Below are 25,987 nucleotides of genomic sequence, written 5' to 3'. Positions count from 1 at the left end.
ACTTCATACAGACATTCCCAAATGACTTGCATATCATTAATCAATTGTATTCTGTGTGCTGATTGAGTTGATTAATTTTTGAGTTAATTTAATTTGGGGGGGGATATTCAATTCTTATCATGTTTATTTTCCTTTTAACATTTAAAATATTTTTTCATTATCATTTATTTTTATATCCTCTTCTTTCCCAATATAATATTTTCTCTCTTATCAGAGAGCTATTCCTCATGACAAAGAATAAAAAAAGGAAAAAGAAATTCACCAATACATAAATCAAGTTCCACATTATATGTAATGTTACACATCCATAGTGCTACTCCCACCTTTGTAAAAAGAAAAGAGATGTACATTCTCATATCTTTTCTTTGAAGCTAACCTTGGTTATTGTAATTACAATAGCATCCAACTTTTGTTGTGGTAGTTCTTTCTAGTTTACATTATTATTGTCACTATTCAAATTGTTTTCATGTTCTTCCTGTTATAGTTATAGTTATACTTGATGTTGTTGACCATCATATATATATATAGTTAACTTGATGTGGTAAATATATATGGTTTAGCAAAATCATCTTCATTGGTCATGTTCAAAACACACACATACACATACATTATTTATAATAATGCCTCGGCCCACGAGGCAGAGTGTGTGGACCCTGGAAGAAAAGAGATAAGGGCAAGAGAGAGGGGACACGCAAAATGGAGGCAAGTCAAATCATTCTGATCAAGCCTCATTTTAATGGGTGCAATAGTACAGATATATATAGCAGTAGAAAAGAAGGCAGGGTTGTTCAAACACAGTACTGGTTGGGGGTCCATGACAAAGGGTTGGTATCCAGCCCAAGGATGAACTACTCAGATGTTTCTGGTGGCAGGAAGCTCTATGATGTGATTAGGGGATGCCTAGATATCTGCCTATTCAAAGTTAGGATGTGATTAGGAGATTCCTATTCAGGAAGTCTTTGGTATAATGTGATTAGGAAATTCAACCTATTCAAGGTTGGCCTTATGTGGCTGTAGATTAGTGCAGGCTCCCAACATAATAACTTTATAATAATGTATGATTAAAGTTATAATAAATAAGTTGTATGTGTGTGGATGTGTATTTTGGACGTGGTTGGTAGTTATCCTTCATTCTTGAAGGTGACCAAAATGATATCACTATGTTAGAGTTGAGTCAGTGTGTCTGACTGTGGCTAATCAGACCAACACAAGCTCTGGATGCCCTGCCTCATATCCAACAAATAGTCCCTGTGAACTTTGCACATCTCTCATCTATTCCCGGGGTACTTCAGTTCTGCTTTGCTAATAGAACACAGCGCCTTCTTTGATTAGGGCACACTATGCTGGGCAGTCCGTGTCAGGGTCTCCCATATCATACAATCTATTGTTAAGTTCTTAAGAGAGACCTTGAGGGTGTCCTTTTATCGCTTTTGCTGACCACACTGTGAACACTTGCCCTGTATGGGAGCTTGTTTTTTAGAAATAAGTGTGTGTACATGTATATCTCTATATATACCTGAATGTAGGTTGGTAGCATGCTGCTTCATTGGCCCTCTAGAATCATTGATTGTTCTTTGAATTGATCAGAATTCTTAAGTTCTTTCAAAGTTGTCTTTACAGTGCTGTTACTATGTTTTCCTAGTTTTTGTCACTTTATTCTGAATCGGTTCATATAAATCCTCCCAGATATCTTTCAGATCATCCCTTTCATCATTTCCTAAAGCATGGCAGTTACCCCATTACAGTACATTCTTATACCATAGTTTGTTCATCTATTCCCTAATTGACGGGCACTCCTTTAGTTTCAAGTGCTTGTTGTTTTTTGCCACCATAAAAAGAACTACTTATAAAGATTTTTGTTTATATTGGTCCTTTGTATCTGATTTTTTTTTGTGGAGGGGGGGATATTGTTATTGGAATATTGGGATTTTTTAGTAGTATCACTGGATCAGAATGTAGCAAACCCACTTGAATGACTTAGGGGCGTAAGTCTACATTGTTTTCTACAGTTCACTGATTTGCAACTCCTCCAACATTAATAATTTTCATTTTTCCTAAGTTTTGCCAATCTGATAAATGTGAGGTAGAGCCTCATATTTGTTTTTAATTTTTATTTCTCTACTTATTAGTGATCCAAAGTACTTTTTCAAATGATTGGTGATAGATTGGGTTTCTTCCTTTGAAAAGTTCTTGTTAAGTCTTTTGATCATTTATCAATTGAGGAATGACTTTTTCTGATATGTTTGAATCAGTTCTTTATATATCTTGGAAATGAGATTCTTATCAGATAAACTTTTTTTTTTTTTTGTTACCTGTTTCAATTCTGATTGTGCCTCCATTGTTTTTTGTTTGGTTGGTTTTGTTTGTTTTTTGCAAAATCTTTTTCATTTTATGTAATTTAATTAACAATTAATTAAATCATTTAAATGTTTGTTCTATCTTCTTGATCTTCTGTATTCCATGTTTGATCATGAATGTTCTTTTTTCTGAAAGTTAACTTCTTTTTTTATCCTCCAATTTGTTTAGGATATTACTTTTTTTGCATTACATGTACATTTAGAGCTTATATTGGTATATGGTATGAGATGTTGATCTCCTTGGTATCTGTCAAATTGCTTTCCAAGTTTTTCAGCAGTTTTTGTTGAATAGTGCATTCTTAGCCCAGTCACTTAAGGTCTTTGGGTTTATTTAACACTATGCTGTTTGTTCAATTGTTTCTATATGTTGTATACTTCCTCTCTCACTAAGCAATCTCTCTATTTCTTAATGAGGACTAAGTGCTTGTAATGATCACTATTTTGTACTGTACTTTGAGATGTGGTATACTTTTTTTCCAATCCTCTCCTACTCCCACTTTTCCGATTTATTCCCTACCTTATTTCCTCTGAGATTCTTGACTTTTTATTCCCCAAGGTGAATTTTATTATTATTTCTACTTTTTTTTTTTCAATTTGGCATAATTTAGGGGGTATTGTCATTTTTATTTTATTAACTCAACTAACCAGAAGTAATTAACATTTCTCTAATTATTTAAGTTTGCCTCTATTTGCAGATATTTTGTATTCATATAGTTCCTGCGTAAATCTTGATGGGTAAACTTCTAAGTAATTTGTACACTCAATAGTTATTTTAAATAGTTTCCTTTTCTATCTCCTCCTGCAGGATTTTCTTGGTAATATACAGAAATACTGGTGACTTAACATCTATTTATATCCTGCAATTTTGCTGACATTATTATTCATTTGAGTTAAATTTTTTAAATTTAATTCTCCAGGATTTTCTAAGTATAGCATTAAATCATTTACAGAATTTCATTTCCTCTTTGTATCATTTGCAGAATTTCATTTCCTCTTTGATTATGCTTATTTCCTAGATATGTTTTTTAGATCCTGTTATAACTAGCTTTCCTAGCATTATATTAGATAGTAGTGGTGATAATGAACATAACTTATTTATCCTTATTCTTACTGAAAAGGTCGCTAATTTATCTCCAAAACATATATTGATGGCTTTTGATTTTAAATAGATACTACTTTTCATATTAAAGAAATATGCACTTATTACTGTTTCAAGTGTGTTTTTTAGAAACAGTAATGGATATTATATCTCATAAATTTTTTTCTATAGGAATATTAATAGCAGAAGAGAATATAGCCTTCAGCAAACTTAAGAGTTGAGATATATAAATAAATATTGCGAGATAAAGGAAAATAAACCAGTACTTGATAAAGCACAAGATCTTGTCAATTCATTATTGTTGGAGGAGTAGGTTAAATTTTAAATTTATTTCATTTTTTTAAAAGAATTTTAAGTTTTGAAAGAAGATACACAAGAAAAAATATTCTGACTCCATCAATTCTTTCTCTTGAGGTATGGAAAGCATTTTTCATGATTAGTTTTTCAGAATTATTTTGGATCATTGAATAGCTGAGTATAGCATTCACAGTTGGTCATCATACAGTATTGCTATTACTGTGTATGATGTTCTTCTGGTTTTGTTAATTTTATTTTGTGTCAGTTCATATAAGTTTTTCCAGGTTTTTCTGAGAATATCCTGCTTGTCATTTCTTATAGCACAATAATATTCCATCACAGTCATATACAACAATTTGTTCAGCCATTTCCCAGTTAATGCAATATCTTCTCAATTTCCAATACTTTGCCACCACAAAAAAACAAAAACAAACTGCTAGTAATATTGTTGTACATATAAGTCTTTTTTTTCCCCTTTGATCTCTTTGAGATGCAGGCCTAGGAATGTTGCTGCTGGGTCAAAAGGTATGCACAGTTTTAAAGCACTTTGGATATGTTTCCAAATTGTTTTTTAGAATGATTGGACCAGTCCATGATTCTGTTAACAGTACATTAGTATCCCTCCTTTTTTTGCATATCCCATCCAGCATTTGTTTTTTTCATTTCATGACATGTTAGACAATCTATATAGGTATAAAGCATTAGAGTTGTTTAAATTTAAATTTCTCTAATCAATAGTGACTTATTTTTCCATATATCTATAGATGGCTTCAATTTGTCTGAAAACCGGCTGTTCATGTCCTTTGACCATTTATAGTTGGTTAATGGCTCTTAATTTTTTTTATTATTATTAATAGCGTTTTATTTACAAGTTATATGCATGGGTAATTTTACTGCATTGACAATTGCCAAACCTTTTGTTCTAATTTTCCCCCTTCTTCCTCCCACCCCCTCCCCCAGATGGCAGGCTGAGCAATATATTTAAATATGTTAAAGTATAAATTAAATACAAAATAAGTATACATGTCCAAACCGTTATTTTGCTGTACAAAAAGAATCGGACTCTGAAATAGTGTACAATTAGCCTGTGAAGGAAATCCAAAATGCAGGTGGACAAAAGTATAGGGATTGGGAATTCTATGTAATGGTTCTTAGTCATCTCCCAGACTTCTTTAGTGGGGTGTAGCTTGTTCAGTTCATTACTACTCCATTGGAACCTATTTGGTTCATCTCATTGATGAAGATGGCCAGGTCCATCAGAATTAATCATCATATAGTATTGTTATTGAAGTATATAATGATCTCCTGATCCTGTTCATTTCACTCAGCATCAGTTCATGTAAGTCTCTCCAGGCCTTTCGGAAATCATCCTGTTGGTCATTTCTTACCAAACAATAATATTCCATAATATTCATATACCACAATTTATTCAGCCATTCTCCAATTGATGGGCATCTATTCAGTTTCTAGTTTCTGGCCACTACAAAGAGGGCTGAATGGCTTATTTTTTTTTTTTATTTTTTATTTAATAGCCTTTTGTTTACAGGCTATATACATGGGTAACTCTCCAGCATTAACAACTGCCAAACCTCTTGTTCCAATTTTTCACCTCTTACCCCCCCCCCCCCCTCCCCTAGATGGCAGGATGACCAGTAGATGTTAAGTACATTAAAATATAAATTAGATATACAATAAGTATACCTGACCAAAACGTTATTTTGCTGTAGAAAAAGAATCAGACTCTGAAATATTGTACAATTAGCTTATGAAGGAAATCAAAAATGCAGGTGTGCATAAATATAGGGATTGGGAATTCAATGTAATGGTTTTTAGTCATCTCCCAGAGTTCTTTTTCTGGGCATAGCTAGTTCAGTTCATTACTGCTCCATTAGAAATGATTTGGTTGATCTCGTTGCTGAGGATGGCCTGATCCATCAGAACTGGTCATCATATAGTATTGTTGTTGAAGTATATAATGATCTCCTGGTCCTGCTCATTTCACTCAGCATCAGTTCGTGTAAGTCTCTCCAGGCCTTTCTGAAATTATCCTGTTGGTCATTTCTTACAGAACAGTAATATTCCATAATTTTCATATACCACAATTTATTCAACCATTCTCCAACTGATGGACATCCATTCAGTTTCCAGTTTTTAGCCACTACAAAAAGGGCTGGAATGGCTCTTATTTTTAAAAATTTGATTAAATTCCTGACATATTTGAGAAATATTTCCTGCTTTCCTTCTCATTTTATGTACATTGTATAAAAACTTTTCCTCTCCCTTATCCTCCTCCTCTACTTCTTCTTTCTTCCTCTCTCCCTCCCCCCCATCGATTCTCTTAATATTCTTGTCCTTTTGTTTTTCCACAATGAATGTTATTTTTGCTAGTTCTATAAAATAATTTTTGATAGTTTAATTGATATGGCACTAAATAAGTAAACGGTTTACACAGAATTGCCATTTATATTATATTGCTTAACCTGCCCATGAGCAATTAATATTTCTCCAGTTATTTGGAACTGACTTTATTTGTGTGAAAAACTTTGTTTTGTAATTGTGTTCCAATAGTTCCTAGTTTGTCTTGGCAGATAGACTCTCAAGTATTTGTTATTGTCTGTGGTTATTTTAAATGAAATTTCTCTTTCTATCTCTTTCTTTTAAACTGTGTTGGCAATATATAGAAAGGATGATGATGATATATATGATTTATATTTTTATATTTATTTGGTGAAGTTCTTAGTTATTTCAGCTAGTTCTTTAGTTGATTTTCTAGGATTCTCTTAAGTATAACATCATATCTTCAGAGAGGGATACTTTTGTTTCCCCATGGCTTATTCTAATTTCTTTCATTTCTCTTCTCTAATGGCAATATCTAGCATCTAGTATTCTAGTAATAGTGTTGAATAATGATGGTGATAATGGATATTCTTGCTTTCCCTCTGATCTTATTGGGAAGGCTTCTAGCTTATTACAGATAATGCTTGCTGATAGTTTTAGATTGATACTATTTACTATTTTAAGGAGAGCTCTATTTCTTTGTCAGCTTGGATCTTTTCATTAGGAATGTTTGAAAGTCCTCTATTTCATTAAGTGTATTTTTTTCCCCCTGAAACATTGTACTTTGTTTTGCTGATTTTATAATTGGTTGTAATCCTGTCTTCTTTCCTTCTGGAATATCATATTCCAAACCCTCTTTTGCTTTAATGTGGAAACTGTTAAATTTTGGATGATCCTGAGTCTGACTCCATGGTATTTTAATGATTTCTTTCTGATTGCTTGAAGTATGTTTTCTTAGGAAAAAGAGCTTCAGAATTTGGCTATAACATTTCTGGGAATTTTTTATCCTGGGATCCCTTTGAAATGGTGATCAGTGAATTCTTTCAATTTCTATTTTTACCTTTTTTGTCCTATGTTTGGATAGTATTTTTTTTTTGCCCCAATTACATGTAAAGACAATTTAAAACATTGACTTTTTAAAAAAATTATAGCTTTTTTTATACAAAACATATGCATGGGTAATTTTCCAGCATTGACCGTTGCAAAAACTTCTGTTTCAACTTTTCCCTTCCTTCCCTCCACCCCCTCCCCTAGATGGCAGCTAGTCTCATATATATTAAATATGTTAAAGTATAAAACATTCACTTTTTTAAAAAATGTTGTTAGAAGTTTCTCCCTCCTTTTCTCACCTTTCTCCCTAAGATGGTAAACAGTTTGAGAGAGATCATATAGGTGCAATTATATAAAAATATTTTTATGTTAGTCATATTATGAAAGAAGAAACGGATCAAAAGGAGGGACACACATACACACAGAGAGAGAGAGAGAGAGTAAAAAAATTGTATGCTTCAGTCTGCATTCAGATTTTATCATTTCTTTTGCTGGATGTGGATAGCTTTTTTCATAATGAATTCTTTGGAATTATCTTGGATTATTGTATTGCTGAAAATAGCCAAGTAGTCCACAGTGATTATTGTATAATATTGTTATAACTTGTTATACAATGTTTCTCTAGTTCTGCTCATTTTACTTTGTATCAGTTCATGTAAGTCTTTCCAAGTTTCCCTGAAATTAAACTGAAATAAGAAATTGTTATGTCTTGTAGTGCAATAGTATTCCATTACAATCATATACCACAACTTATTCAGGCATTTTTCTTGTGTTTCTGTTGAAGTACTGGGGTATTTGAGGAACAAATAATCTCTTTAGCTCTGTTTGTTTGTTTTTGCTAAGGATGTATCAAATGCTTGTTTTTTTTACTGAAACTGTTGAACACCAGTATTCCTCTGTTGACTTTGTGTGGTTTCAAGGTAGAGAAGACTATTGTCTATGCATAATTGAAGTTGAGTGTCATCAAAAGGGTCATGGAAAGGCACATCAGGGAACAATAGCACAAAAGGAATTACAGAGCAATATGGTATAAAGCAAAGCTTAAAATGGGATTGTGTAACTGAATGTGGGAGTCAAATGGTTTCTGAATTCAACAATCAAAAATTAATTCAGAATCAAGCATGTAATGAATCTGTGGTGTTTCTCACAGTGCTTGCCTGTGTTACATTGTGCAACTTGGTTCTGAATAAGCAGAACATGTACATTTTACATTGCACATGCACAAACACTACCAGAAACACCTCGGCTTGAATTCAAGATGTTCTAGTATGAAAATTCTTGGGTGAAAAAGTCATGAGTATAAAAAGTTTAAGAAGCCCTGCTCTTTGTTTACTATGCCACACTCTCATCAAAAGTCATAAAGATAGGTTGTAAAGAACATGAGCCATTTATGTAACGAGTGAGGAATCACATAAGGATAGCTTCTGTGCTCTGAGAGTATCCTCAGTACATCAGGAGAAATTGAGGATAGATTTTTTGTGGCAAACTTAAGGGAGCATGTGGAAAAGATTTGCATGGAACTTTGATCTGTATTGTTGGAGAGAAAGCTAACTTCGATGAGATCCGAAAGTTATTAGAGGATTAGAGAATGAATGTGATATCTGGAATTTAGAGTACTTGTTGGGTTTTGTTGTTCTTTTCAAAAATTTCTCCTTTTTGATCTCGTTTTCAGTGTTTCTCTGGTACAAGAATGAAAGCACAAGAAGCCTGGGTTTAACCTGACTTTAGCCAAAAGAGTTAATGTTGACTGATATTTCTGAATCACTGGAGCAATTAACTTTATCTGGTAATTTAGGTTTTTTTGTTTGTTTTATTCAAGACTGAAGTTACCTATGAGGAACCAAAAAGGGTCTAGAAATTACTTCCTTGTCCTTTTTTCCTTTTGAAGCATACAAGTAGTCTAGTTTTCATGTGGACAGTAATAATTTGTTTCTAAAACACTTAGTGATGTGTAATGACATTTTAGTTCATACTTAAAGTCCTGGTTGCTCCCCTTCCAATCTTTGTATCATAACTACTTTATTTAGACAACAACAATAGCATTATTTTAGTAAATAATTTCTCCTCATTGATATAATAGTGCTATCATTATAGCCTATGCTTACATATTCTTCCTGCCTTCAGTATATCCACATACATGCACACACACAAATGCTGAAGAAGTAAATATATACATATATAGACACATTTACTTTTATTGAACCTTTTGCCAGGGGAATCCAAGTTTATAGGTCATTGCTTATTGTTTCAGAGAGAATTCTTAATGCTTAAAATGACCATTGTGTTTAAGTCCATGTGTAGGGTATTAATTATGTAGCTGGCAGAAAGATGAGATTGTGGCACATTGAGATCTGATCATGGATTTGGACCTTCTTTGCCATGCGTAAACTTTAAAGAAAATTTTATTTTGTTGATGTCTTTTAATTTCATATCATTCACTTTCAAATACATCCCCCTCCAAGAAGATATTCTTTGTTAGAAAGATTTTAAAAAAGAAAGAAAAGCAGTTCAGTAAAACTCATCAACAATGTATGGTATAGTATGTTCAGTATTTCATTCTCAGCAATATAGACTTTTTAAAAATCATTTTTAAAAGTCATGGCATAATAAAATTGCTGATTTAAAACTTGAAAGAGTGCTTGTTGAATCCAACTTCTTCAGTTTATAGATCTGACAGCTGAGATTTAGAAAGTGTAAGCGACTTGACCACAAAGATTAGGAAGCAACCAGATTACAGCACCTATTTGTACATTGGCTCCAATTTTAGGCTTCTTTCCATTATGCCTATTAGCCTGGTTACTGATACCTCACTGAAACCAGGACTCTTCAAAAAAAAAAAAAAAAAAGTTTATTCCATTATTTTGATGGGTATTGCCTTGATATTAAAGATGTAGGTACCTACCTATGTTTGCATTTTACATGGATTAAAAATGGGAAAAATTGCAATGTCATTGTTCTTGTTATATTGATAAAAATCAAGGGGTGTGTGTGTGTGTGTGTGTGTAAATCACTTGTAGTTTTAAAGGAAAATAAATATAGCAGGCTGCTGTTGCTCTGTCCTCATTCTCCTGGAATCTGCAGAAGTAGTTATTATTCCACTGAAGAGTACTCTTTTCATTTTATTAAATAAAGAGAAGGTAACTGGAATTGGGTCTAGAAATCGTGTCTCTTAAAGAATACTTGAAAAGACATGAGGCTGTTTAGCTTGAAGCAAAGAAGATTAAGTCAAGTCATGAAAGTCATTTTTCAGTCTTTGAAAGTTTATCATGTTAAATGATAAATTTCATCTTGAAAGTAAAATTGCTGTTCTCACTTAATCTCATATAAGAGAGAGCACTTTTTTTTTTTTTTTTTTTTTTTTCTGAGGGGCAATTGGGGTTAAGTGACTTGCCCAGGATCACACACAACTAGGAAGTGTTGAGAGCACATATTCTTATGTGCAATTCTGGAAGGCAGAACTAGCACTGATGATTGGGAAATACAAATAGGATTTTGAATCCTTGTAATGAATAACTTGAAAAAATTAGTTGGCCAATATTAGAATGGGGTGCCACTTTTATTTACTCTTTCTGAAAATGTTCAGTTGAACATAGTAACAAGATTATGTAATGATCAACTATGGTGGACTTGGCTCTTCTTAACAATTTGGTGATTCAAGACAATTCCAATAGATTTGGGATGGAAAATGCCATCCTCATCTAGAGAGAGAGCTATGGAGACTGAATATACATCAAAGCATAGTATTTTCACTTTTTGTTTGTTTTTTCTTTCTCATAGTTTTTCCCCTTTTGCTCTGATTTTTCTTGCACAACATGACAAATATGGAAATATGTTTAAAAGAATTGCACATATTTAAGCTATAACTGTTTACTTGCTATCTTGGAGAAGAGGAAAGGTAAGAGAGGGAGAAAAAAAAACTTGGAACACAGTCTTACAAGAACAAATGTTGAAAACTCTCTTTACATGTATTTGGAAAATAAAATACTATTGAAAATTTAAAAAAAAGAAAATGTTTAGAAAATAGATGACCATTCCCCAGGACTATTGATTGTTAGGGTGGGTGGTAGAATGTTAGATGCAAGTCTGTAAAAATTAAGTTTTCCTTCTTTGTATAATTTTTAAAGTACTATAAATAATGCTTTAGCTTCTCTGTGGAGCTGAGGGAAAATAATCTTCAAATTATACCTACTTTTTATCTGACTATATAGACATCACAATGTAAAGACCTTTGATTTGGCATTAGAACTCTTTTTTCTTCTCTCTTCGGTTCTAGACTATTTTGTCTCTGCTATAATGGTATGATTTTTAGACTTTATGATTGAAATCATCAAGGAATATCATGCTTTATTTGGTATATCATAAGATAAGCTTGGCAGAAGGTGCTGCCCAACTCAATTGAAATAGAGAGGAGGGGTCTGGAAGTAGAATCCTGTCTTGATACAGTGAAATAATGACGTTTTTTGTAGCAAAGAAGCAGAAATAAAGTAGCTGTTCATCAATTGGGGAATGGCAAAAGAAATCACAATATGCTGATATAATGCAATATTACTGTGTTATGTTGTTCCTCAGTCATATCCAACTCTTTGACCCCATTTGAGATTTTCTTGGTAAAGATACTGGCGTGGTTTGCCATTTTCTTCTCTAGCTTATTTTGCATATGAGGAAACTGAGGCAAAGAGAATTAAGTGAATTGTTCAGGATCACACAGCTAGTAAGGGTCTGAGGTCATATTTGAACTCAGTGAGATGACACTTCCTAACTGGAGGACCTGTGCTCTTTCCACTACGGAGTCACCTCACTGCCCCTTTACTGTGTAATATACAGTGAATAATGAGGGTAGAAAGTTTTATAACAGGAGTTCTTATCGAGTCCATGAACTTATTTTTTAAAAAATATTATGTTAGTTGTATTTCAATGTATTTGATTTCTTTTGGATTTTATTTTATGCATTTAAAAGTATGATTGTGAGAAGAGGTCCATAGGCTTCACTAGACACTGACAATGATACCCTTGACGCACAATGGTTAAGAATTTGTCACTTAAATGAACTTTGCATCAGTGTAAATGTAAGATAATAAAACAATGGGAACCCAACATTTGATGTTAAGGAGAGCTATATATATAGAGAGAGAGAGAGGGAGAGAGGGAGCTATAGAATGTCAGTCTGGGCCTGAAGGAGTTGGGAGAAGGGATACAAAAGGAATAAAAAATGTAAAAACAAAAGATATCAATACAATTTTATTTTTAAAAAGTAAAATAGGAGTGTGATTGAAAGTTAATTTGTTTTTGTCATAAATCCCTTCATTGCCACATATGACAAAATGTCTAGAAATTATCTTAAGCAACTAGGAAGTTACTCAATGGTTCAAGCATTAGACTCTTGAACTTATTAAGTTTGGAGGATTATTTCCTTGACATTGTAGTCTGTACAGCAGGGATCTTCCAGCTTTCTTAGATTATGTGTTCCAAGTTTCCAAATGGGCTACTGTTGCCATATTATAGATTCTGCTCCTACCTCATGATGAGAATATGGTGATAAAGTCTGGCTGAAGGAAATACTTTGATACCTGAGTGTGGTTGATATAAGATTGGATATCTCAGGGAAGTATCTGGAATTAGACCAGACAAGGGATCAGGTAGAAAAGCAATTGAAAGTCAGAATGGACAATATAGAGACAATATAGTATACCAAGTTCAGACTGGATTTGAGGAGTAGGATGAATACATGGATTTGGAACAAAGCAGTTGAATAAAAGTGCCAGAGATCAGGGGTCTAGGGTTTAGCAGGTCCAAGTTTTTTGTTTTGCTTTATTTTGTTTTTATCAGCACTATCAAAGAGAAATAGAAAAATGAGCATTTTTCTTAGGGAAGAGGTTTTTGAGATCTCTGTTTTCTTTTACGTTTCTTGTTGTATCTTGTGGGTTATAAGATGCCAGATGTATACAGTAATCACATCTTGACGAGTATCAGAGGTATTTTGGGGGGGGCAGGGCAGTTGTTGAAAGTATCATCACATTTACCAAAATTATTGATAATTAAATTTCTGTATTTCTTTATTTCATCACTATGCTTGCTTATTACTTGTGTTGGCCACCAAAATACTGGCTCATTATCTAAGTCATTTGATTTTTAGAATAGGAACAGGGCTTAGCGTCTTGAGAGAAACTATGAAGAGATATGTGACACAGAAATCAGCCTCATCATGGGGATATGGGACTTTACTTTACTTTGCCAGCTAGAGCAGCTTGCCTTCACCTTTCTCCACCAAATTTCCTCTTCTGTATTAAGTCATTGAGACTAGATGATTCCCTATATTATGGTTCCAAAATAAGTAATTTTATAATAAGAATGAAAATGGTATTCAGAAACCAGAAATACTAAGTCCCAAGGAAAGAATTGAAGAAATATTAATATTAGGGTTAGAAACAAAAGTAAATAGCAAAAGGAGGAAAAAAATTATTTAAATTAATTTTTTTTAATTAGGAAATTTTTTGAATTGCAAAAGTAGTTATGTAATAAGTTTAAATAAAGTAGGTCTATGAATAACTTAGGTAGATTTCTGTCAGCAATTATACATGAAATTGAATAACAAGTCATTTGGAATTGCCACTATTCCCTAATTGACACTTTATATTGATGTGAATATTATTTGATAGAAAGTTAAAAACCTTTGCTCATTGTATCAGTTTTAATTATAATTATGTATGTTGGAGAGGAATGTTTTTCTATATTAGACAGGAGTACAGTATAAAGATAATGAGGGAACTAAAATAATTTCTTAAAAATGTAGAGAAGAATGTGATTTTTAGTTATATGTTTTAGAATTTTTCCTTATAAGATGGTTTTGTTTCTTATTCTAAAAATTCATCTTTTCCTGATATCATCCTAGAGAAAATGTAGTATTATTGTACTCTCATTGCATTGCTCTTCTGAACAGAAAGACCTTTAATTAAATACATTTTATTTAGAATGTAAAATGTTTGTATCTGGTTTGCTAAAAGAAAGGAAATAAAATTACAGGAGGGGCAACCATGTTTTTCTGGGGTTTTCCTTCCTTTAAGTGGTTTCATGTTAATTTCTTTTATTTTTTTATATGATGTGAATATTAGTGAATGGCCCAAGCTAAAAGGAGATAACTTGAAATTCTGATACCTAAGCTCAGGCATTGGCTTTGCCATTAACTTCTTTTTTTGACCCTGGACAAATCAATTTCCCTTTTCAAGCTTCAGTTCCCTTATCAATAAAATGAGGAATCAATAAGATAAGATCTCAAGAGCCTTTCAGCTCTTAACTTTCTTTGGTTCTAGGATAGTGGTAGCAATGATGATGCTTGTCTATCCATAAGCAATTTCTTCTTTGTTGTGCTGCATTGAGTGCACAATTTATCTGCAAACAAAAAATCATGCACCAACACTTCCTCCACTTTAGTTTTGACTTTTGTAGCCTTTTCAAGTTGAAGAATTTATTTTTGGTGCAGTAGCTGACGTGTTCTCATTGAAGGCATTTGACTACATGGCTAAAAGCATCATGCTAAAAAGCATGGGAGAGGAAGCACACAGCCTTGTTTCACTTCATTGGGGATTAGGAAAGCTCGAGAACATTGCCCATTGTCCAGAACCCAGGCAAGCATGCCATCATAAAATTGACATACTATACTAATGAATTTCTCTGGGGTAACTGAATTTTGACATAATTTTCCAGAAGCCCTTTCTTCCCAGATAGCTGAAAATTTTCTAGTAGAAATTATAGTTACTAGAAAGGACAAACTTTGATCAGATTTTTAACAATTGCTGATGTGCCTTGTTAACTCCAAAAACCATTTTTAAAAAAACCTTAAGCAGTTTTGTTAAACTCATGCTGGGTGGAGCAGCAACATCCTTTTAGTAACTTAGGTCCAGGGTGTTGTAGTCACTCCCAGTTGTCACACTTACTTGCTTCTAAAAGCTCCTCATCTAACCTTTTTCTTCTCTCCTCACATCCATTTCCTCTCCACTTATGCAGCCATCTTGTCTTAGCTCAGGCTTTTTTAGACCATTGAGTAGTTTCTAAATTCAGGACCCTGTCTTAAATCTCTCCTCTTTCCATTTCATCCCTCATACAGCTGTCAAATTTTTTTTTAAAAGCACATATTTCACCATGTGTCTCCCCTGCATGGAAGGGAAGAAGGAAACATTTATTAATCTCCTTTTACATACCAGAGGCTGTGATAAGCATTTTACAAAAATCATCTCTTTTCATGCTCATAACTAATACCTACTTCTCAGAATTGTTATCTCCATTTTACAAGTGAGGAAAATGAGACTGGCAAAATTTTTTTTTTTTCTTAGTGTCGCAAAGCTATTATTGTAATGCCGGAGATACTGAGACAAGATAGAGATTAGAGAGTATTTTATATTTTATTTGAAAGGGAGAGATTTACTGGGATCAAATGGATCCATGGTTTGGGCCTAGGGCTGAATGAAACTATAATCTCCAAGAATCCAGCAAATAATGCGAGTTCTCAATGACATATATACACATGGCTCAGACACGGGGTAAACTGAGGCAGAATCAGGGTCATGGGACTAACCGGTTCTGACAGAGTAAGGGGAGGCATGGGGATATCTGATAATTGAGATTACAGACTGGGGAGAGGCACCCAACATTCTGATGAGATACCTAAGATAGGTCTTTCTCCTTGTCTGGATCATCATAATTAGGAGGGACAGGTAGTTGAGCAGAGCAATTATAAACTGAGGCAGAACAATTAGGGAAACCAAAGCAGAAAAATTTAGGGAAACTGAGTCAGGATACTAGAAGAGAACTGTGGCATAACATGTTTCTGAGGTCACATTTGAATTCAGATATTTCTGACATGGGGCCAAAGCCACTGGCTGCCTGGAGTGGCATAGTGGCATCTAGGTGGTATAGTGGATGCAGCTGTGAGCCTGAAGTCAGGAAGACCTGGGTTCAAATCTGGCCTCAGAATTTACTTAACTGTGTGACTAGTCACTTCACTGAACTGTTTGCCTCAGTTTCCTCATTGGTAAAATGAGCTGGAAAAGGAAATGGCAAAACCATTCCATTATCTTTGCCAAGAAAACCCCACATGGGGTCATGCTAGGTCTAAAGGGACTGAGTAACAATAACAAGCTACCTGTGGCTCTCAGTAACATCTAGGGTTACATATAGATGTCAGATTCCATCTACTGTTCAAGCTTATGATGTCAGTAACTTAGAAATCCTTTCGAATTATTTTTATTATTATTATTATAGCTTTTTATTTACAAATTATATGCATGGGTAAATTTACAGCATTGACAATTGCCAAACCTTTTATTCCAATTTTTCCCCTCCTTCGCCCCACCCCTTCCCCTAGATGGCAGGTTGGCCAATACATGTTAAATATGTTAAAAGCATAAATTAAATATAATCGAATTCTTTACAATCCACCAAAATTGGCTTGATTGCCAGTCCTGCCAGTTCTTGTACAACAATCTCCTACCTCCATCTCTGTGCCAGAACTGACCCTCAGTGTCTGAGGGCAGTTGTAAGGTCACCTTTTCTTGAGGACTTCTTGAATCCCCCTCAATGCTACTTTGTCACTATTCTTAGAGACCACTAGACACAATGGACAGAATTCTGGGTCTGGAGACCTAGGATTCAAGTTCAAACATGACCTCAAACAATTATGTTTGAGATGGGTCGGGTGCAAGACCCCCTTCCCAATCCAATTAAGTAGTTGGAAACATCTTAGAGACAGTTAGAAAATATTTATTTAATCACTGCAGGGAGAGTCAAAGACACACATCCGAGAGCCATACCAACTGCCCCCATATGCTCCTGGAACCTGACCTGCTTCAGGCTTGTCCAAGGTTTAAAAGCAAAAGACTTGAGCCTTCTCATTGGATAGACTAACAGGATGTAACTATCTTTGACCAATGATCAGTAATGCTGGCTGCCTCCCCCAGGTCATGTCACTTCCTGCAACTTCTTGCACCTCAGGTTCAAAGTTCATTCCTTCATAGAATAAATGACCTTCCCGAGGTCTCAGTCCCAGAAACAGAGAACATGTGCCTCAATACTGAGAAATACTTCTCCCATTCAGTCCCATTCACTTAGGAGGCACATGATCCTGCACAAGTCATTTAGGCCCTGGCTGCCTCAGTTTCCTCCCATGGGTGCTGTATCAGTACTTGTACCTGCTTGTGTACATTTTGTATTGTTTTCTTTCCCAGAGCATGTAAACTCCTTTGAAACCTCTTCCCCCCCCCCCCCACCCCAGATCCTAGCACGGTGCCAGGTATGGCATAGGGATCTAATAAATGTTTATTGATCTACTGATCAACTACATTTTTAATTTGTCAGGGAGGGGTGATCTTTACTTAATAGATGAGAATGATTTATAATTAACTTCTCCTTATAAAGGAACAGATGACTTACAGTGAAAGTCTTGCCCAAAATAAGATCCAGAAAACCGAATTCGAGCCAAACAAACACTTTTTTGTAACTGGGAAATAGCAGATAATCTCTTGAAACGCACACTTTCCTTCCCTTGACTCGTCGTGAGTGTAGGGCCAGTTGGGACTTTAGAGGTTATAGAGTTAATCAGCTCTCTTTTGTGAGGAAAGTGGGACTGGGAGAGATGTAGTGACCGGCAGGTAATCAGTTACTAAGCCAGGTGATGGTGGCGGGGGAAAGGAAGAGGACAGGGGGAGAGTTTCCCCACTCTCCTAGATAATTTTCAGTGATTTGCATAATATGTACTAGTCTGCTGTCATTACGTGTAGTTTTTGCTTCATTAATAACTTGCTAAATGGCTTGATAAATACTCGGTTCCTGGCAATATGTCTGTAGTTAAACATTTACGTGTATGTGTGTGTGTGTGTGTGTGTGTGTGTGTGTGTGTGTGTGTGTGTGTGTGTGTGTGTTTTAAAGCTCCTAAACTATTACGTATAAATCCGTAGATAAACCAACTACTTCCGGAGAAAAAAGACCTCTTATGGAGTCTATATTCCCTGCTATTCTAGACCGTCCAGCCAATTCCCTTTCTTTTTTACGGATTGCTTTGGGGGAGATTTGTGGAAGAAAAAAAATTGCTGCCGGGAATGGATTTGCATGAATTATTCATTTGCTCCCTCTTTCGTGGAGATCAGCTGGAGGAAGTAGTTAGTCCAGTTTGATCACACTGTCGGTGTACTTAAGGGCTTGAACAAGCCCCAGCAAGTATAGTACCCACTCTCTCTTCATTTGCAGGCAAATGTAGGGCATTCTGCAGCGGTGTAAGCTCAGCTATCACCCCTTTAGTCTGGATCGTAGGAGACATGCAACGTTAAAGATACACAGAGCCATTTGTGCTGGAAAATGAAGCTTCAGGTAGGAGAATGCCTGGACCTCTGACAATGTTGGCTTTTCATTTCCTTAGGGATGCCCTTAAGCCTTGCCAAATAAATAGGTATAGAATGGCCCACTGCCTCAAGGGCCCACATTAAGATTCACTGTGGAAGAATCACGGAAGTTTCATTTCATTTCCATTATGGACTTTGTTTCTATTTCAAAAAAATTGCTGACAGAGCTTTTTTTTTTTTTTTTTTTTTTTTTTTTTTTTTTTTTTTTTTTTTTTTTTTTTTTTTTTTTTTTTTTAAGTTATGTTAAAAATACTTAGGGCAATAACCATGTAAAATATAAATGACTCTGCTTTTTTCCTTAATAGACTTGCCTTCTGTTCTAAAGAGCATTGTGCCTGAGATCAGCATTTTTGAAAAACGGGGATTTTTGCTAAGGGAAAAATCATTCACTTCATGCATGTGAACACAGCTGTAGAGTTGATTACTGCAACTTAGGCGGTATTCCTGTTGTAATGGTTTCAGAACCTACTTAAATATTTGTGACTATATAGTATTAATTTTATAGAGATATTTTAGCCTCAGAAAAATGAGAGATTTTTCAAGGAAGGAACCCAAGAATCTTTGTTCTGTTATATTATTTACAGCATTGTGAGATATTTTTATTTTTGCTGAGTACTGATAAGTAATTTCATTTGTCAGGGATGTTCTAACAGTTGCCAGTGGCTTTTTCTGCCTGATTTACCCTGCTTGTACTATAAAATACTCCAGAGCTATTGGAACCCAGGAAATAAAAATGGTAGTATGCAGACTGTGGACCAAATAGGATGAGCTTTAAAAAAAAAAAAAAAATCATTACATTAAAAAGCCTAGTATTTACTAAATACTACTTATGTAAAATTCATAGTTATCTAGATTGAAGTGTAGAGGTAAATAATCTTATGCCATCTTCACCTTTATAATATAAATGAATTTTTATAGTCTTTCTTCAGACTATCTGATTATAAAAATATAATTTTATCTGTGTATGGTAGCATAATTTTTTTAAGTTATAGTAATTTATTATGTAAGTCTAGCAATATATGCTTATTATATGTATGTTTTATATAACTTGCAGGCTTGTGATCATCTATTCATTACCTGGGAACATAATAGTTGAAATTAGTAGCTTCTGTTTACTTTATTAAATGGAGATTTTCGGTTGAAGTTCATTTTTTAAATCGATAATGAACATAAAATATTGTTTATTTGGAAAAAACTTATTTCATAGGCATAATCTATTATACAAATGAGAATGCATTTGAAAAAAGACAGCATTCATAAGTATTTTACTAAGAATGCCATGATTATAGGCCAACCATTCAATTAAAATGTAAAAAATATTTTATGTGAATAGCCTGAGTCAAAATTTTAGGAATTATCACCCACTCATGATTTCTGGACTAAATTTAAGAATGCTATGTGTGAATCGGCTTTACAGTTAGTTTTGATAAAGAGTGCTTTGTTCCTTCACTTTCCCTTCTCTAGTTGCCAATATTTTGGTTTGTCTTACTTTGAGGTTAAATATTAAGTAAATATATCAAAAACAATGAGAAAATTTAAGTGTATTGTACCTGATGTTGTTAATTGATTACATGAAGATAAAATGATCGGTTCTAACGTTAGGTGAAATGATAATTTCTGTTAGATCATCCAGATTATGGATGATTGATTGGAAGGAGGTTTCCTAATATGGTCATAATATAGTAACAAAGTTCCTGAGAAGCAACATTGCTTCATCCAATGGCATTTGGGGATGTTTGCCTTCCACGTTGATAGTATGTAGAGTTTGGTGGATCTCATTACTCTGCAAAAATTATGTTGGTCCAACTGATGAAAAGGCTATTTAAAAAAAAAAAAATTACTGGCTTAGCCTCTGGCTTTTTTGTGTTTTGTTTGTTGTTATTATTGGGTTTTTTTGACAGCAGACTTTATTCCAGTTTAAACTGGAATGATAAGGTATTGTCTAAATGTTATATCACATTTAAAATCATCATTTGACATTTTAGTACAAAAAAAGTTTTTATACTTTGTAGTATATTCTTTTAATTAATTCCTTCAAAACTAATACTTTTTTCTTATTTTTTTTTTTAATCATAGTAGTGGGATGTGTGTATATGGAATGGAGTGTGGGGAAGTGATTATGTCTTAATTTTTCAGATCCAGAATCTTTATAATATATAAATTGATTTTCTATTCTATTGGATAAGCCATTGGGTTTTTTTTAAGGAGAGGCTCAGAAACCTTTCCAAGTTAAAGGCTTGAATCCTTGCAAATAAGTGGTAATGTAATTAATTAAAACAATTTTTACTGTTTCAAAGAAACTTATGAAATTAACTGTTTTTACATTTATATTCAAATCAATTAGAATCAAATGAGAAAATATTTGTAAAGGCCTAGCACAGTGCTGGGCACATAAAAATCACTTTAAAAATGCTTATTTCCTTACCTTTCTCATAAAATTGATATTGTTGTGCCATAGTTCCCTTTCATTGTCCTGCCTCAGTTCCTAATTGTTCTGCTCAATCCTGCAACACCAACTCTCCCTCCTAATCATCATGATATCCAGATAAGGAGAAAGACTTTCTATCTTAGACATCATAACCCCAACCCTTCCCTACTTATCACATTGTCCGGTGCCTCCCCCGACCCTGTCAGAACCAGATTGATAGTCCCTTCCCACTCTCAGTGCTCTAAATCAGCCCTGCCTCCTCTACCCTCCCGTAGCTTGGAGCCTCCCACGTGTATATATACTTTATGGGAAGCACACTTTAGTTGCTGGATGCTTTGGACATCAGCCCTGGGGGCAACATGCCCCTAGCACGATCTTTCCCTTTCAAATAAAATATTAAAAATTCTAATCTCTATCTTGCCTCAGTTTCTCCAGCATTACAATATTAACAAAACTCAACAAGAAGATAGCCATTCACCCAATCATTTGGTGAAGTGTTTTCATTCCCCAACCTCATAACATAATTAAAGCTTGACATAATCTGCTTAGGACACCTGTGTGAACTAACTGGTAAAAACCACACACTTCATTAGGAATGAAGAAATAAAAGTATAAAATATTAAAATGGGAAGGAAAGAGTTGTGTCTAATGTGGAAATCAGAAGGAAAGGATTTAGAACTGATGATCAAAATAAAAAAAGATCAAGCCATACAAAAAAGGAATTTTTTTAAACAAAATAAATAAAATACAATAGAAAAATAAAATGTAAGAAAAAACTTTAAATGTTATGAAACAAAAATGAAAAGTAACACAATTCTGTTCTCCAGGAGCTTACAGTCTTTCCTTGACAGTTGAGAAATAAACCGTCTCTCTTAGGATTTGATCATTCTGGTCTCTATCTATTTGAGCAGAAATGGCTCTGTGTCCCTTGCTTTCCTTTTTAAAAGGGGAAAAATGTATTTAAACTCTCAAAAGAAAAGCAAACCAAAACATTCTGACTTATAGTTGTTTAGATAACATTTCCTTTAGAAATATAGCCTGGAATAATGGAAAACATGACTGCAGTTGGCATGATGGCTTTGGTATAGGTCCAGGTTCTGCCATGTTTTAGCTATGAGAATTGTGGTGAATGATGATAGCATATTGACACTGTTCTTTAAACAAAATAATTTATATGCTCTGTAACCATAAAATATATGTGAACTAGTGTTAAGCTAATACTGTTGTGCCACAGTTCTCTTTTATTGTTCTGCCTCAGTTTCCCTTAATTGGGCCTGCTTCAGTTTCCCTAAATTGGTTCTGCTTTAGTTTCCCTAATTGATCCTGCCTCAGTTTCTGTTCTGCCTCAGTCTCCTTAATTGCAACCCCCCACCCCCACCCCAACTTCATGAAGACTGATTTAACTCAAGGCTATTTGCTCTAAGGTTATATTGTCAATGTGTAAACTCAGAAAGGGGGACTCCAGACTTTGTGTCTGGAGTCCAACACTTTCTTTGCTAGATTGTTAGAATTTATGATCCTACCCCCCAACCTGTCATAACTGGATTTATGGTTTCTGCATGGAGATTCCCGATCATTAGAGTTTGGACTCCACCCCTCTGCCTTTGTTTAGCTACTGTGTATAAATATGTTATGGAGAACTCGAATTGGCTGCTAGATGCAGGCTGGATGCTTTGGACATCAGCCCTGTCCCCAGCACAGTCTCTCCTTCTCAGAAATCCAAATAAATTATTAAAAACTTTCTAATCTCTATCTTGCCTCGGTTTCTCCAGCATTACAATACATATACTGATTTATATTATAGCAACAAAACTCCTAATTTTTAGAAAATGTTTTAATTCACTTTGGTGTTTACACCCTATTGACTTCCCAATAAACTCCTTTATTATTAATTCTGTTTATTTAAAACAAACAGAATAGAAAAAAGAAAAATCAAAAAGTAAAATAAAACAAAACAGCGTTGTCATGTGCCCAGCAGAGCATTAAGGAGGATTCAAAATATGTAACAATAAATAACTACTTTATAACCACAAAAAGTAACCAACATAATTATCTGATATAGTTCCACAGTTAACTCTGTGATACTCTGTACCTATAATATATTCTCTACCAAGACTCAATCAGCTAGCATTTTTTTAAGCACCTACTATGTGTCAAGCACAGTGTTAAGCTCTGGATAAAAAGAATAGCAAAGGGCAGTCCTTGCTCCCAAAGAGTTTGCAGTCTAATGGTGGTGACAATTTATAAACAAAATACATAAATGATAAAAGACTAAGAGGGTAAGAGTCAGAGTGGGTAGAAGGAATTTCCTCACTGCAAATTGCCTATGCCAACAGAATGACAGGTCTGACTCCCTCCTCTTTTCCCCAAAAGTTATGTCCAATGTTAATGAGAATGAGTAACATATAAAACAGGATTGTTCTTATTCCTTATCAATAAAACAAAATTTAATTTTATAAAACAAAACTATAGAATCATTGAACCCTAGAGCTGTGACCTTACAAATTGTCCATTCCAACTTTTTTCAGCATAATGTTTTCTAGCATACTTTATAGATTGTTACCTAGATTTTGCTTGATGTGGATGGAATTTACTTCCTTACAAGAATCTGCTTCTGTGTATTTCCATGTATTGTTTAGCTCTTAGTTTTATTCTTTGAAGTTATAGAACTATAGAGAATTAGGATATGATTAGAATATCTCACAGATTAAGAAAAAAAAATTTAAGTGAAACATTAACTTCAGTAAAGTAACAGTATGGAAAATTAACTTACAAAAATTATTAGATCTTCTACATATCACTAATAAAACGCAGCAGGAATAGCTAGAAGGAAATTCCATTTAAAATAAATACAAAACGTATAAGCTATTAGGGGGTTAACTTATCCAAGACATATTCAAGACTTACAGGAACATCACTATAAAAAACTTTACAGAAATAAAGACAAGTAATCGGAGATACATTCATCATTTGTAGTTGGACCATGCAAATGTAATGATGATGCTTCTTAATATATTAATTTAATGTCATAACAAACTGCCAAAAACCTTACTTTATTGAAGTAATTAAAAATTTATCTGGGTGAACAAAAAAAGCTCAATCTCAAGGAGGGGACCTAATATTACTAGATTCAGACTATGTTATAAAATAGTAATCATCAAAACTATTTGAATGTAGTTAAAAAAAAAAAAACCAGAAAATTTGATTACATCAGCAAGTATTTCCTAAGTTTCTACTATATGCCAAGTATGTTTCTAAGCAGTAGATACAGATAGCAGATATATATATACACAGAGATGCAGGAAGATATTGATGCAGGGAATAAACTAGGTAAACAACCAAATTTTGTTGTGTCAAAAATACACTCTGCTATAACAAAGACTCCTTATTTCACAAATACTGATTTAAAAACTAGAAAGCAGTTTGGCAAAAATTAAGTTTTAAAAAAAATCTTATACTATATACTGAAATAAATACCAAATGAGTGATCAGTTTTAAAACAGAAAAGCCCATAATGAAAAAAAAAACAACAGAAAATTCACACATGTCAGGAAATTTTTTTTCTTCTATGTAATATGTTTATTTTTTTCCTTTTTGCTAAGGCAATTGAGGTTAAGTGACTTACCCAGGGTCACATAGCTAGGAATTGTTAAGTATCTGAGACAGATTTGAACTCGGGTCCTCCTGACTTCAGGGCTGGTGCTCTATTCACTGTGTCACCTAGCTGCCCTGTAATATGTTTATTAATAGAAATTTAACAAGTTCATATATGCAGTTCAATTTTTAAGAATAATTGGGAAAAAATAACAATTTTCAGTCATTTTTGTCATGACTCCTCATGACTTTATTTGGGGTTCCTTGGCAAAGATTCTGGAGTAGTTTGCCATTTCCTTCTCCAACTCATTTTATTTTTAATAATAGATTTTTATTTTCAAAATATCTGCAAAGATAATTTTCAACATTCACCCTTGCAAAACTTTTGTGTTCCAATTTTTTTCCCCTCCTTTCTCCTCTCTCCCCTTCCCTCGTAATCCAATACAGGTTAAATGTGCAATTCTTCTAAACATATTTCCACATTTATTATGCTGCACAAGAAAAATCAAATCAAAAAGGAAAAAAAGTTGAGAAAGGGGAGAAAAGCAAGCAAATAACAACAAAAAATGTGAAATTACTATGTTGTGATCCACATTCAGTTCCCATAGTCTTCTTTCTGGATGCAAATGGCTCTCTCCATCACGAGTCTATCAGAATGACCTGAATCACCTCATGGTTGAAAGGAGCCAATCATAGTTTATCATCACATAATCTTATTATTGCTGTGCCCTGTTCTTTTGGTTCTACTTACTTCACTTAGCATCTGTTCATGTAAGTCTCATCAGGCCTCTCTGAAATCATCCTGATGATCGTTTCTTATAGAACAATAATATTAGGAAAATTCTTAAAGAAGAGATAGAAATGATTATAAATTATAATTTTACTTACATAAAATTTCAAAAAGCTTTTGCAAGAAAAAGTTTTGCATGAAAAGTTTTTGCAATCAGACTAGGATAAGAAAAGAATTAACTGGGGGAGATCTTTTCATCATTTATAGGATATGATATTCAAGATATGTAGACAATTGATTACAAATGCACAAGATCAAGAACCATTCATCAATTGATAATAGTCAAAAAATATGAACAGAAAGTTTATATTTCTTTATTTGATACTATCAACTATATGAAAGAATGTTTCAAATTATCATTAATGTGAGAAAAGAAAATTAAAATAACTCTTGAGATTTCAATTTATACCCATCCACTTGGCAAACATAAAAAGCTAAGTAGCTAAGACTTTCAAAGTCGCTCATTATACTATTGTTGTTATTGGGAATGGTGATCTGATTCAATTCACTTTAAATCAGTTCATAAAGATCTTCCCAGATTTTTTGAAACCATTCCTTCTTCATTTCTTATAGCAGAGTAGTATTCCATCACAATCATATCTGAAGCAGATGCTGTGAAATGCTCAAAGATGCCAAGGCCTTCTACTG

The 25,987-nt window shown here is 33.9% G+C and overlaps 1 protein-coding gene across 7 annotated transcripts in view; it reads left to right on the top strand.

Annotated features, from left to right (window-relative positions):
• The window catches only part of MARCHF8 (membrane associated ring-CH-type finger 8), a 104,807-nt gene that overhangs the window by 30,267 nt on the left and 48,553 nt on the right, over positions 1-25,987 (top strand). The window contains exon 2 of one of the 7 annotated variants that reach the window (XM_031956707.1): positions 18,376-18,495. The exons of the other annotated variants lie outside the window; for them this stretch is intronic. Coding sequence (XP_031812567.1) covers positions 18,484-18,495 — 12 coding nt within the window. The 5' untranslated portion in view covers positions 18,376-18,483. The remainder of the gene's footprint in view (positions 1-18,375; positions 18,496-25,987) is intronic. 7 annotated transcript variants of the gene reach the window in all.

Source organism: Sarcophilus harrisii, chromosome 2 (assembly GCF_902635505.1).
Source record: "Sarcophilus harrisii chromosome 2, mSarHar1.11, whole genome shotgun sequence".
NCBI lineage: Eukaryota > Metazoa > Chordata > Mammalia > Dasyuromorphia > Dasyuridae > Sarcophilus > Sarcophilus harrisii.
The sequence above is the reverse complement of the archived record's forward strand: the minus strand, read 5'-3'. Positions and strand labels throughout refer to the sequence as shown.